A 12,331-nucleotide genomic window follows, 5' to 3' on the forward strand; every position below is an offset into this window, starting at 1 on the left:
GCAGGGGCGTGGGTATGAGATATAACAGGGATCGCATAGCTTTCCTGGGTGTAGGAAATCGTCCCGTCCAGCTGCAGACATCGTAGGGGTTAGGTATTTTCGTCTCCCTCTCTCAATAGCCACTGTGGAGGTGAAAGAACAGGAAGACTGGGTGTTTTATCTTCGTAATCCTAATCCTGCAAGAATCTGAAACCGTCTAACGGCGATAAGCGAGTTCTTCAGCTCGTATAAAAATCTCCCATCACCCGGTGGTGGAGGACAATTTTCGTTCGGTTAGGTAACACAAAGTGTTGAGCATCGCAATGAACCGCATCGCAGTTGTAGCGTTGATCGTGGGCTTCCTCGCGGCAGCCGTCAGTGGAACTCCGGCCACCTCAGATCCGGCCTATCAGCAGTGGAAGGGCCGCATCGTTGGAGGTCGGTACGCGCAGGATGGTGACTTCCCGTACCAGGTGTCACTGCGGACGCTCACTGACATGCACATCTGCGGTGGATCCGTCCTAAACCAGCAGTGGATCGTCACGGCGGCTTCGTGCATGTTTGGCCGTACGACGGAGGACACTCGCGCCGTTGTTGGAGCTTACCGGCTCAGCCAGGGTGGTTTCAACCTGGGTCTACGCCGAATCGTCATCCACCCCAACTTTGCCGATGCCACGCTCGCTAACGACGTTGCTGTTGTGCGAGTGGCCACGCTAATGGTGTTGAGTGATGCCGTGCAGGGCGTGCAATTGGGATCGTACAACATCAACGTTGCGTATGGAGCTCTCGTCTCAGGCTGGGGACGCATGGAAGTAAGTTTACACGGGTACACCTAGGTCTAGCCACCAGGAGGTTTAATCATCATTTTCTCGTTCCAGTTCTCGAACCCCACGTTCCCTGACAACCTGCAGTACATCGCGGTGAACGTGATCTCGCAGCTGGAGTGTCGTGCTCGGTTTGCTGCACCCTATGATGCGCGTATCTTCGACAACACCTTGTGCTCGAGCAGCCCGATCGGTCAGGGCACGTGCCTGGGAGATGCTGGAAGCCCGCTTGTGCACGGAGCAGAGCTGCACGGTATCGTGTCCTGGGGCATTCCCTGTGGTGAAGGCTATCCGGATGTGTATGCTCGCGTCTCGTCCCACCGTGGATGGATTCTGGCGCACACTCTCATTTAAACGTCTGAGGGGGCGCACTTTCTCTCTCTAGGTAGTCTGACAGATCAAAATAAACATTTCAAACGTAAACGTTAATGATCGGTTGAAAAGGTTCTTCTTACTGCGAAGGTTCACGCGAAATGCTAGAATCCAAACGTCTTTAACGTCTATTTAACGCGTTACTGTGGAGCTCACGGTAGTAGTTGGGTGACTTACTTCTTGAACACTTAACAGTAGTATCGTTCGTCTGCTGCCTACTTGGATGCCCGGAGTTACAAAACAGTATATTGTATGTCTAATACAGATCTACCATGCACGATAGATTCTGCAAATGTGCCAATCGGTGAGTCTCTTATCAGCTCCGAACGGCACTATCAATCATCATCCACTGTCAGCCAACTGTCAGTATGCGGTGTCTTGGTGCGGTCGAGAGCACGTGAAGTCCCTTGTAAGCTGTCAACGTGGTATAGGAGTTGAACTTTCGCATCTAAATTCTTGGAATCACCGGTCATTGGTGCATGATGCTTCTCCAGAGGCACCGTCCTATAAAATGTTCATGCATGGGCGAGAAATGGCAAGAACTGTGAACTAGCTGCACTAAGGGTGTCTTCTGGTGGGAACTGAAACCGTGCTGCTCGTGAAGATGAATCGCATCGCTGCGTTTGTGCTGCTGTGTCTAGCCTCTTCGGCGAGTGCTGAAGGTAGTAGTGCCGGCTGTAGGCACGTGAAGTGTATTCTCAATGATCTATTCTTCGCTTTCCGACAGATGGATCCCTCCGGACCGCTGACTGGCAAGGACGCATCATCGGTGGAATGAACGCCGTCATGGGTCAGTTCCCGTACCAGGTGTCTCTACGGACGACTTCGGATTTCCACTTCTGCGGTGGAGCCATCATAGGAGACCGCTGGATCCTCACGGCGGCACACTGCGTCATCGATCGTAAGCCCTCCAACGTGATCGCCGTCACGGGTGCTCTCACCACGGCCCAGACCGGGTTCGCCTACGACATCCAGCAGTTCGTGGTGCATCCGGACTACAACGATTGGACGCAGCAAAACGACGTAGCGGCCGTGCGGACGATCATGACTATGCACTTCAACACGGCCGTGTTCCCGGTGAAGATGGACCGCTCGTTTACGGCTGCTAACCGAGCGGTTCTTGCTTCCGGCTGGGGTCTTATGTCGACTGGAGCACCTATACCGGCCAAAGTGCTGCAGTACGTGGCACTGCGTACGATCAGCAACGCTGACTGCAAGCAGCGATTCAGCAAGCTCACGAACCGAGTTATCGAGGCCACCAACCTGTGCACGTACAGCCGGACCGCGCAGGGTACCTGTATGGGTGATTCCGGTGGTCCACTCGTGGACGACGGCAAGCTGGTGGGACTCGTGTCCTGGGGTATCCCGTGTGCTGTCGGCTATCCTGACGTGTATGTACGTGTGTCGGCATTCCGCGCCTGGATCTCTGCAATCACTGGCATCTTCGTTTGAGAGGCTTACAGCCATCGTGACGAAATAAACGAAACGGTCACTTCAAATGATTCCTACTCCAAACACACACATGCTCCCTTACTCATGGTGCTCGCGGAGCGGCTAATCTTTTAAAGGTACGGTTGGCCTCAAAATATCACTTTGGGGTTTGTTGATTGGGTGACTTGCGCGTCTGGAAGCTTATCCTAATCGAACAATTCTCGTCTCATGGGGGGTATTGGCTTATCGCTGATAGGTGCTGGAACGAGCCCATAAATTGCAACGCCAAGAGGTTGAACGCTTCCAGTGGTGGTTTAGTGCTTCGATTATTACGATGGTTCGTGTACAACAGTGCGTCCTGGTGTTCAGCGCCTTGCTCGCGCTTTCATCCGCTCTCGGTAGGTATTCGCGGGAAGTTTACGCCATCAGCAAAAAGGATATGTATGTTAATCATTTGGCTTTGCGTGCGTAATGCAGTTGCGCCTGATCGTCGCATTGTCGGTGGAATCGCGACCGTTGCCGGAGATGCCCCGTGGATGGTGTCGTTGCGCAACTCCCTCAATGGGCACCTTTGCGGTGGCACGTTGTTGAGCAACCGGATGGTTCTGACGTCTGCAAGCTGCTTGTCAGGACGGTTGGCCACGGCTACGATGGCAGTTGCTGGATCACGGTTCCTGAACACCGCCGCCATCCCGTACTGGGGTTTGCAGATCATCACGCACCCGAACTTCAACGTTAACACGCTGGAGAACAATGTTGCTTTGTTCCAGACGGCGCTACCACTCATTCTGACGCAGTCCATTCAGCCTCTAGCGCTTTCTGCGGACGTGATCGGTGCGGCTGAGCGCGCGCGTATCTTCGGTTGGGGAGCTTCTGAGGTACTGGTCTGGGTGTTTGGAACGCAAAACTTTACACCAGGGATCCTCTAATGCTTTCATTGATTTGCTGTTTTCAGGCTGGTGGTAGCAACACCAATGCGCTGCAGTTCCTAAACGTGAACACGCTGAGCAACGATGATTGTGCGAACTTCCTGGGATCTGAAGGTTGGCGCATTGGAGCTTCCTCACTGTGCACGCTGACACGCGAAGGCCAGGGCATTTGTGACGTAAGATAAGAGTGTTCTTTCTGCTTGTTCGTTCAACTGGTTACTGATTTCTTGATCGCTCTTTCGTTGGTTCCAGGGTGACGAGGGTGGTGCACTGGTGTTGGACAACTATGCCATCGGCGTGGCCTCATGGGGCATTCCGTGTGCGACCGGCCGGCCGGATGTGTTTACGCGTATCTCGTCCGTGCGTAGCTGGATTCTTGGGTTCATTTAAAGCGAGTGATAAGCGGTTAATAAAGCAAACGCTAAACTCTACTAACGGGCAGTTTGTTTGTGCTGTTTTGGTTTGCGTTCCTAGACGGCGTCGGTCACGATAAGGCTCTATCTGGGTTCGCTGGGTTTTATCGGATTGGAATTACCGAAGTTTGCAATTCTGCTCTCTGGAAGGTGTTGGGAGAGGTCGGGAAAAGTAACAACTTTAAGCAACGATCGTGAGCTAATCTTGTAGAAGGTGTACCAAGAAGCTGATGGATTATGATGTGTGAGAAATTTCTTCAACATAAGTAGCATGGAACGTGTAATATTGGCATCACGTTTATCGTATGATATTTTGGTTGCTTTGGATTTATTGATGGCTCTTTTGGCATTGCCTAACATGGGTGTTCGTTCCCGGAGTTGGAAGATCGATTTCTCCAGGAAAAATTAAATACTAACTTTCAATGCACGACATTCTTCGTCCAGCTGATTGTAAGGTATCTAGAGGAAATTTGTCTTATTGGGACACTTATAGGGACACTCAAACACCTTGAAATTAAAAGGCCAGATTTGTTCTAAACTGGACGTGGCGTCTTGAAAAGCATTGGTCGTATTCAAATTCAAATGATGTTTTCAGTCGATTTTTGACGACGCAGAAATGGTTGTGTTTTTAACTGTTGTGTTGTCAATTTTTATTTGGGTCCCGGTCATTTTATATAGATTTGTAAGACGGAATCAACGCATTTCTTAGTTTGCTGAAGCTCACTGTGTTATTGGCGACTTCAGGTATTGCAGATATGTTGCCAAAGTAACCCCCATCCTTGACATTCTTCCTCAAAATCAAAAAGACATCAGAGCTTTAAGCTTCAGTTATAGATTCAGCAAGGCAACGCGTTAAAGCTCTAGCATTTAACCGAAAAAGTAGATAACTGACAGTTCGTTAATTCCTATCAAACGGCAGTAATTACAAATCATCCACGGTCCCGCTTTTTTTTTCTAGCCCCAAAAGTACTGAAAAAGGTCGATTCAAACGGTCGATTCACGCTTCATACACCCATTCGCTGCAATTTATTTCAATCCCCATCCGGTCGGCCGCTTGTGTTCCTGTACAGCGGCGGGCAAACCGTGTAACGTCTGGCAGCAAAATAACCGTTCGATTTGATTGTCAAAATTGAATTACCCTCACCCGGGCACGCTTACTCCATTCACTCGAGCATCGTCGAAATGGCCCCCGGTGCGCTGCCTAATCGCTACACAGGTATGTCACGGGCCGATTCCCACGCCGCCGTTGATGTCATGTGTTATTTTATTTCAGTGTGTGGGTGTTTTTTTGTTTCTTCTTCCTCAAACAACCTCTCGCTGAAAGCCAACCAGTCTGCCAGCTGCATGACGGACACGGACTCAGTCAGGATCGCTTCAGCGAAGAAGGTGCATACAAAAATCGATGCAACGCCTGGCGGGTCGATCGAGAACCGAAGGCAACAAGAATTAGATAATCCAATTTCGGTGACATTTAGACGCGTTTCACCAGCTCGTTAAGCGAGAACCCGATGCGGGACGAAGTCCCCCACCGCCGGAGTGGGTGGGAATTGAAACCAGAATCCAATTTCATCGGTAAGTAGCGAGAGGTGGCTCATGCAGGCTGGCTCAATGGAGGCGCATTCAGCCGTCGCTTGGTCCGGTGATGCTGGCGCGAGCATTGAAATTGAACCACACTGACAATGACCGACCGACCGGCGACGACGACGATGACGTTCAATTGCCCATTGCCGCCGTGCCGCCATTATGGTTACCTCCCACTCTTCCTGTGGTCCGCTTGCCACCCCGTGCGCCCGCTGAAGCGATACAAATTACAAAACAAAACGATCCCGTTTTCCGCAGATCCAATCCATCGACCGTTGGTGGGGTTCGTGGATCGTTCGTGGAAAAGCCACCCCCCGCCTCGCTGACCGGTTAATGATGAGAAGGGTGAGTCAATGTGCCAAGAGTGACGGAGCGGAGGGTGAAAGACAAGGGTCCCCCAATCTGCAGCAAAAAGGTAATTTTAGGGTTGTTTTTTGAGCTTTTCTCTTCTCGCTCTCGCGCGAACGCCCGGGAAGGGCCCCAAACCTTTCCGGCACATTCTGCCCAGTTTCCCAGCTTAGCGTGGGAAATCGGTCAGAGTTTTTTATTTTCCGTTCCACTCGCCCACCGGGTGGGAAGGAAAATTTCCACCAAATTTCCCACGGTCCACACGGGGGTTTGGGCGTAAAGGAACAATACCCGAAAATTAATCCTCGACCATTCGAGTTCAAACGTCTGGCCGTCCGGCGGGGCGTAAGAGGATTTTTGTCCCACCCACCACCCTTCCCCTCCCCTCCCGTCCACCGATCGTTGATTTCTTTCTCCCTTTTTGCCGTTCGCTTGTTCGTTGTTATCTTTCACCGGAGCAGGTAACGAGTTTTCTAAGTACGTTTTTTTTTATTTTTCGGCGGTGGGCGCATGGCGCATGAAAGCGAAATTTTCCTCAAAACTCGCCGGCATAGTGAGCAGCGATTGGGTGGGTAGGACCAGCGCCAAAGGACCAGCGAAGGGACCACGCGGTGCCGATAGCGTGGTTGGCCCCCCGAAATCGGAGCTTCCCACGCGCGTGGGGATTAATTTTTGCAGGAAATTTGCAGCTTCTCGGAAGGTGGGCCGTGCTTTGAAGTTTGGGAAAGTCGGCTACCCACGCGCGTGTGTGTGTATGTGTGTGTGTGGTGCACGTACTGTGACCCAGCAGGTTATCTGTGGGAGGTGAGTGAATGCAGCTGAGATAGGAAAAGTGCCTTTCGTTTAGCATCACGCGGTGCATCGGTGCGTGCATCACGGGCTTCGAGTGAGTCAATTGTAAAAACTGCTGAAAGTTTCCCCTTCTCTTGAGATGTCGAACAATGGCGGGCTCTTGGGGAGGTGATAGGAGGGGGGAGCGGGGGTTAGGGGGCGTGCTTTACTTGGTTAGTACTTCACAGTTGCTTAATCAGTTTTCCCCCAACGAGGGATGCGCTTGGGGTGCCTTGGTGGTGATGGTGCTGGAACTTTTGCAATATGAAGAAAATATTCCGCGTTCGAGCTGGCTCGGTTGCGCTTTTACTTCCCGTTTACTGGTGTGGCCAGCCGGTGCCAGGATCGAGATGGATTTTGCATCCTGGCGAGAAGGAGGGCGAGAAGGAATATCGGACAATCCCTTCAACCGCTGGGGATGGGAAAATGGCGGCTATTTTAATCATCTGCAGGAATCTTTCCGTTCAAATAGATTGTGAAAATTGATGGATAAAAGAAGTAAAATTTTCCATCGTCTACCTCCTTTTGTAAGTTTACATTTTTGCCAGCCAATAAATGTGCATTTTTCCGATTTTAAACGCTCAGCGAGGCGGATACCTTCCAAGCGATAGCAGCGCCAATTTGTCCGTATGTGGCGGGTGATTTTGAGATCCTTCGCTGGCGTGAGATTGAGTGACTCGTAGCTCCGGGCAGGTGTTGCTGGGAGAGCTTTGAGAACTTTCGTAACGACAGGGATGAAGAATTTACTGTAAGCCGACGTGTTTCTCCGTAGCAATGGTTGCAGATTTAAGATCAACCAATAAACACAATGTAATGTTTAATGAGGTGGCGAGCTTAGTGAAATTGAATTTTCTTTTTTTTAAAGATGTTTTTGAAGTGAGATATTGTTTCTTTTCATTGAAGAAAAATAGATAGAATTGAACCATACAGGTTCAAGAAATATAAGCCGTTTATTACTCAGTCATTTGCCAAAAATTTCTGTATCCTTCTCTACCGTCTGTCGGTTTCTAAACTGTAGCTTAAACTTTAATGAATTCCTAATAACTTAGATTTCCCACAAGCTTTCTACATTTACAGTTGTATGCGCCTTTACCTTCCGACTCTTCCAGCTGATCATTTGACATGCATTTTGGCACAACTTGTCCTTCCCTGCACGAGGCCCAATTTTCACGTGGAAATTCCCACTCATGAGTCCCTGCTGGGAGCGGGAAAACTCTCTCACTTTCTCTCTCTCTCGTCGAGTCTTCTGAGTTCCGAGCTCGAAACACCATCGAAAAACGGCACCCCATCGTAGGTGGCACCACCGACAACTGACAATTCCGACTTCAGCTTCGGCCGAACGGCGACGGCATCCGGGTTTCGAGGCTGACCGGCAGCAAACCGCGTTACGCGAGGCGTGTTAGGTCGTGCGCGATACATCTGCGGAAGCGATAAGCCTGTTTCCAGCTAAACTACCCTTCCGGAAGGGCGAGCCGGGGGTGCGTTTAAAGATTCTGCCCAGCCAACCGGGCTGTGCTGCGGATGCGAGTGTGTTTAACAGAAAGAAAAAGCCAACGGTGCTAACATTTCCGCTCACCAGCCTAAACGGATAAACGGGAGCCGCAGCACGGCAGGGACGAGTGTGAAGTTAATGCGAAACAACAAAGAAAAAAAAATATAAATAAATACGAAAGGAAACGAAAACGAGCGGCTGAAAATAACGCGTCCACCTGAATGCGAGATAATCGCGCTCCTCGGGAAGCGCGTCCTGATTCCGAGAAAAAAGGGCTCAGCGTCCTTTGTGCGTGCGTGTGTGATTAAGTGCAAGCAAGAGCAAAGAGGTGCTCGACGAAAATGATCCAATATGCCACGCTAATGGTGATGATGGGCGTGTTGACGAGCCACGCTAGTGTGTAGCTAATGGTAAAGCATCTGTGCGCTCGAGTGTGGCTTTCCACGCGGAAGTGTTCACTCGGTTGGTGACATCGCAAACCTCCCTTACGAGGAGTGTGTTGTGCGAGTTAACACCGATGAGAAGGTGTAGTGCGTGTGAAGTGCGATAGCCTGCAGCGCCTGCTGGGATCAAATATTCGGTAGGTTACATCCCGTGGCTGCCTACGATCGGTTGCCCTGTAGTTGGCCAACCAACCGGAGCAATGGGCTATTTTTCCCCCGCAGTGAAAGCTAAAACCTAATCGAGCTGAAAGTGAACATCATCGCGAGAGCGACCGGGCAAAGAATGCAGAAAAGGGCCCTTCTCACGAGGAGCTTCCGGATTCCGGTCAAATGAATCCGCGCGGCACCGAAAGCCCGGATGGTGTGCGAGCCCTTCGCCGAAGTATGCGGCCTCGGTCTCATAATTCAATCGAATCGTGACGAGGGATTGATGTACCCTTTTTTTTGCGTGGGGCCCTTTCCCGGTTATAGTGGGGTTCGATTTTTATCCGCCGGTTTGAAATGGTTGCCACTTAGGTTACTGTTCGCGTGGAAACGCGCCTCACCGAGAGCGAGGTTTTCGCGTAGGTTTATCACGCGAAATGCAAAAGGATAGTATTCAGTGTGTGAGTGTGTGTATACTCTTTTTTTTGCCGAGCACAACAAGCACAGCCATTGAAACGTCCGCAAGTGAAACGAATGCGAGTTTTCTGCGCACCAATTGTGCCATTGTGCCATTTCCACCGGTTTCGATACGCCCGAAAGAGAATGGCAGCATGGCGATCGATGTGCGTTTGCCCATGAATATTCCGGGCGAGTTTCCTCTCGACCAGGCACAGATGCTAACCCTGGGCCCACCTGTGGACGTGTGTTTGTGTGCGTGCGTGCGTTTGGCCGCCGAGTCCTGTTGCCGGCGAGCCGAATCGCTGGGTTGATGATTAATTTTACATGCTACAAGCGCCCACTCTTGAATCGGCCTCTCGGGCGGATAATGATTCCAACCATCCTGCTCGTGGCGTCCTTTCCACGTGCCAGATGCTTGAAGAGGCTTTCGTTCGCTTCGGCACCTGGGATATCCGTTTACAATAATTAGCGGTACGTCGTGGTAGCGCCGTGTGGCTGTGGTGGAGTAAATATTTCATTCTTCGACTCACCGACCACTCGATTTGATCGGGGTTATTCGTGGCGTGGCGTAAGCTCACCAACAGGGCGCTCCCAACAAATTAACCTTTCGCAAAGTGCTGCGCGTGAGGATTTCGCCTGAATCTGAAGCATGCTGCTAATAGCGCACCAAACGTCACGGTGTTCGATCGCGAACGGAAACGGAATGCTGAATGAGCCGGATGCTGGCGCGGCTGGAAAAAGTAAACCACATTTGTTCGAGGAGCAGCCTCTGAGAGTCTCTTTTCGCGAAGCTGCTCCAGGCATCCCAGCAAATATGCGAAACGGTTTTGTCGGCGAGTAATTTATTTAAATTTAATTCAGCCTATCATTTTCAGTTTGTCTTGGCGTGGTGGCGGGAAAATGGGTGAAAATTGCCGTTTCATGTTGCTGCCCGTCGAGTGCCGGGAAAATTCGCGCAGGAAGTGCTGAATGGCGTCCGGGGTTGCGATGGGCGCTTAAAAGTGAGATAAGTTTGCGGCGAACCTGCGGCGAACGCTGGTACGCCTCGTTGGTGTTTGCCATTAGTCAGAATCGTAGTATTTCTGCTGCTGCTGCTGCCGCTACGGTCGAATGTGTGTACCTTGCGGCGATTTTGTGCGAAGGAATTACAGATTGTCCTCTTGGGGAGGGTGAGCGAGGATAGAGAAAAGCCTCACTCCCGCTCCAGGGGCCAGGTCCTGTAGTGGGTGGTTCTGGAATTCTCACGGGACTTGTCGGTGCGTTTATTGTTTCTCGAGCGGCACATTCTGTGCACATGCATAAATAATGCGACCGTTGTGTTCGCGTCGACAATCCTTCCGACACGCGACGCGTTCGCCTCCGGGTGTGGTTTAATTCAATTTAAAATTTTTACCCAACGTCAGCCACCGGTTGGGCCGAGTGTTCGCGATGCTGGGCATGGGCAAATTCCACTGCGACACCATAAATAATTCCAACCAGCCGGAACTCGGTCACTCGGGTGCTCGGGACACTCGCGCGTGGAGCATCGAGTTGAGGATGTTTTCCCCGTTGATTTTCCCTCGGGCGTGCCTTTGCGTCCTTCCGAGAAAGATGCGAAAGCACGTCCCGAAGAGGTTTTCCCTCCGGCAAAAAAAAGAAAGAAAGCAAATAAAATACCAAACTGGGCCCCACAGGGAGGTTTATCAATCGCTAAATGGTGGCTTTTCCGGCACCGTCTTATCGCACCCGGGGCTGAATTGTATTCGACAACTTTTCGGTGCGTGGGCCGTCGAAGTGGACGCAAAAATAGTTAATTAAAGCGCGCTGTTATTCGCCCGGGTTACACCGGAATGGCATTAGCGCGTGTTTTGGACGGACATGGCTTGCCGATTTTCCCCGGCGGCGTTAAGATCATGGACAGATGATGGCACTCGACTGGAACAGTGGTCGTGATGGTGGTTTCCATTAATCTAATTAGCCGAAGCTGTACCGTGATGGGCTTGTTGTGCCGGCATCTTATCTCGGTCGCCCGTGGTCGAGGTTTCCAGTGAAAGGACGATTATTATTTACCAGCGACCTCACTTTCAAACGCTGCGTAAGTTGTAATGAAATCTGCCATCTTGTGGGTGGGCATTTGTTTTTTTTCCCTTCTTTTTGTGGGCTTTTCTTGGCCTTGGTTTTGCGCCATCTGTTTGCCACCGTAAATTTGCAAATTTATCCTCCACGACGTGGCCAAGGACCAATGTTGAGCCTCCAGGGATGAGCAGCACGCCTCAAAGGACGTGATAAATGCACGACCATTATCTGGGCCATCTTTCCTGCTTTCAAACGTCGCACGATCAGGGAATTAAACGAATGAAGACAACAGCCACGGCCACACCGTAAAGTGCTTCATAATTACATCAGATAATGATGGACAGGTTTAAGAGAGCCGCGTTCGAAATACGCCGCCGGCAAAAGTTAAATCCCACGCGCGCGTGTGTGAGCCTATTGTGGGGGTGGGCTTTTCCCGCACACGCAAAGCGATGATCAATGCCGCGGGTAATTAATCATCGCTCGCATCCGTACGCTCGGTTTCACGTGGAATCATAGAAACAATTTATCATTCGCCTAAAGCAGCCCCCTCAGCAGCATTGACAAAGGAATTTTCTCCACTCTCGTGTTGGAAATGAGAGCGTAAAAATGAATCCTTAATTTGCATCCCGTCGGCCCGGAGTAAAATTGACGTTCGTTAGCGCTGGTTTGGTGCATGGAAATGGGCACCTATTTTTGTCTGTGTTGGGCGTGGGTTTTCAATTTAGAATAAACCCACAAAAGTAGCACCAACTGTACTCGCATCTGGGTCACAGACAGCCACCTGCCGGTAAGGTGTCATTTGTCGTCCCAAAATGCAACGAAATAAAGAGCCCCCGGTTCGAGCTCACGTTTCTCGGTTGGGCTTACGAAGGTAGGAACGCCTTAATTAAATCATCCTTGCGGTCGAGCACCGGCTGAAGGTGATTCGTCACGAGATGTGCGCTGGTAAGACCCACAGCCCCATGTCGGTGCATCATTGTGCTGACGATCCTTGGAAGGCCGGGCTTTCTCCAGCAGTTGCTTGTAAATT

The 12,331-nt window shown here is 50.9% G+C and overlaps 3 protein-coding genes across 3 annotated transcripts; all 3 read left to right on the forward strand.

Moving 5' to 3' along the window:
- Nucleotides 1-302: 302 nt before the first annotated feature.
- LOC128726374 (trypsin delta-like) lies at nt 303-1,157 on the forward strand. The gene is made up of 2 exons (XM_053820182.1): nt 303-791; nt 858-1,157. Exons 1-2 carry the CDS (start codon nt 303-305, stop codon nt 1,155-1,157), a joined length of 789 nt encoding a protein of 262 aa, XP_053676157.1.
- A 622-nt stretch (nt 1,158-1,779) lies between these two features.
- LOC128726385 (chymotrypsin-2-like) lies at nt 1,780-2,627 on the forward strand. The gene is made up of 2 exons (XM_053820193.1): nt 1,780-1,837; nt 1,903-2,627. Exons 1-2 carry the CDS (start codon nt 1,780-1,782, stop codon nt 2,625-2,627), a joined length of 783 nt encoding a protein of 260 aa, XP_053676168.1.
- A 313-nt stretch (nt 2,628-2,940) lies between these two features.
- On the forward strand, nt 2,941-3,925 carry LOC128731116 (chymotrypsin-1-like). The gene is made up of 4 exons (XM_053824214.1): nt 2,941-3,004; nt 3,084-3,484; nt 3,562-3,711; nt 3,788-3,925. Exons 1-4 carry the CDS (start codon nt 2,941-2,943, stop codon nt 3,923-3,925), a joined length of 753 nt encoding a protein of 250 aa, XP_053680189.1.
- Nucleotides 3,926-12,331: the final 8,406 nt, after the last annotated feature.

This window comes from Anopheles nili, chromosome 2 (genome assembly GCF_943737925.1).
Source record: "Anopheles nili chromosome 2, idAnoNiliSN_F5_01, whole genome shotgun sequence".
NCBI classification, from domain to species: domain Eukaryota; kingdom Metazoa; phylum Arthropoda; class Insecta; order Diptera; family Culicidae; genus Anopheles; species Anopheles nili.

Bases quoted from the DNA above. Each gene is read 5' to 3' on its own strand.
- LOC128726374 (XM_053820182.1), top strand. From the start codon at position 303: ATGAACCGCATCGCAGTTGTAGCGTTGATCGTGGGCTTCCTCGCGGCA. The intron at 792-857 runs GTAAGTTTACAC...TTCTCGTTCCAG, and splicing joins CAGGCTGGGGACGCATGGAA to TTCTCGAACCCCACGTTCCC.
- LOC128726385 (XM_053820193.1), top strand. From the start codon at position 1,780: ATGAATCGCATCGCTGCGTTTGTGCTGCTGTGTCTAGCCTCTTCGGCG. The intron at 1,838-1,902 runs GTAGTAGTGCCG...GCTTTCCGACAG, and splicing joins CTCTTCGGCGAGTGCTGAAG to ATGGATCCCTCCGGACCGCT.
- LOC128731116 (XM_053824214.1), top strand. From the start codon at position 2,941: ATGGTTCGTGTACAACAGTGCGTCCTGGTGTTCAGCGCCTTGCTCGCG. The intron at 3,005-3,083 runs GTAGGTATTCGC...TGCGTAATGCAG, and splicing joins CGCGCTTTCATCCGCTCTCG to TTGCGCCTGATCGTCGCATT. The intron at 3,712-3,787 runs GTAAGATAAGAG...CGTTGGTTCCAG, and splicing joins AAGGCCAGGGCATTTGTGAC to GGTGACGAGGGTGGTGCACT.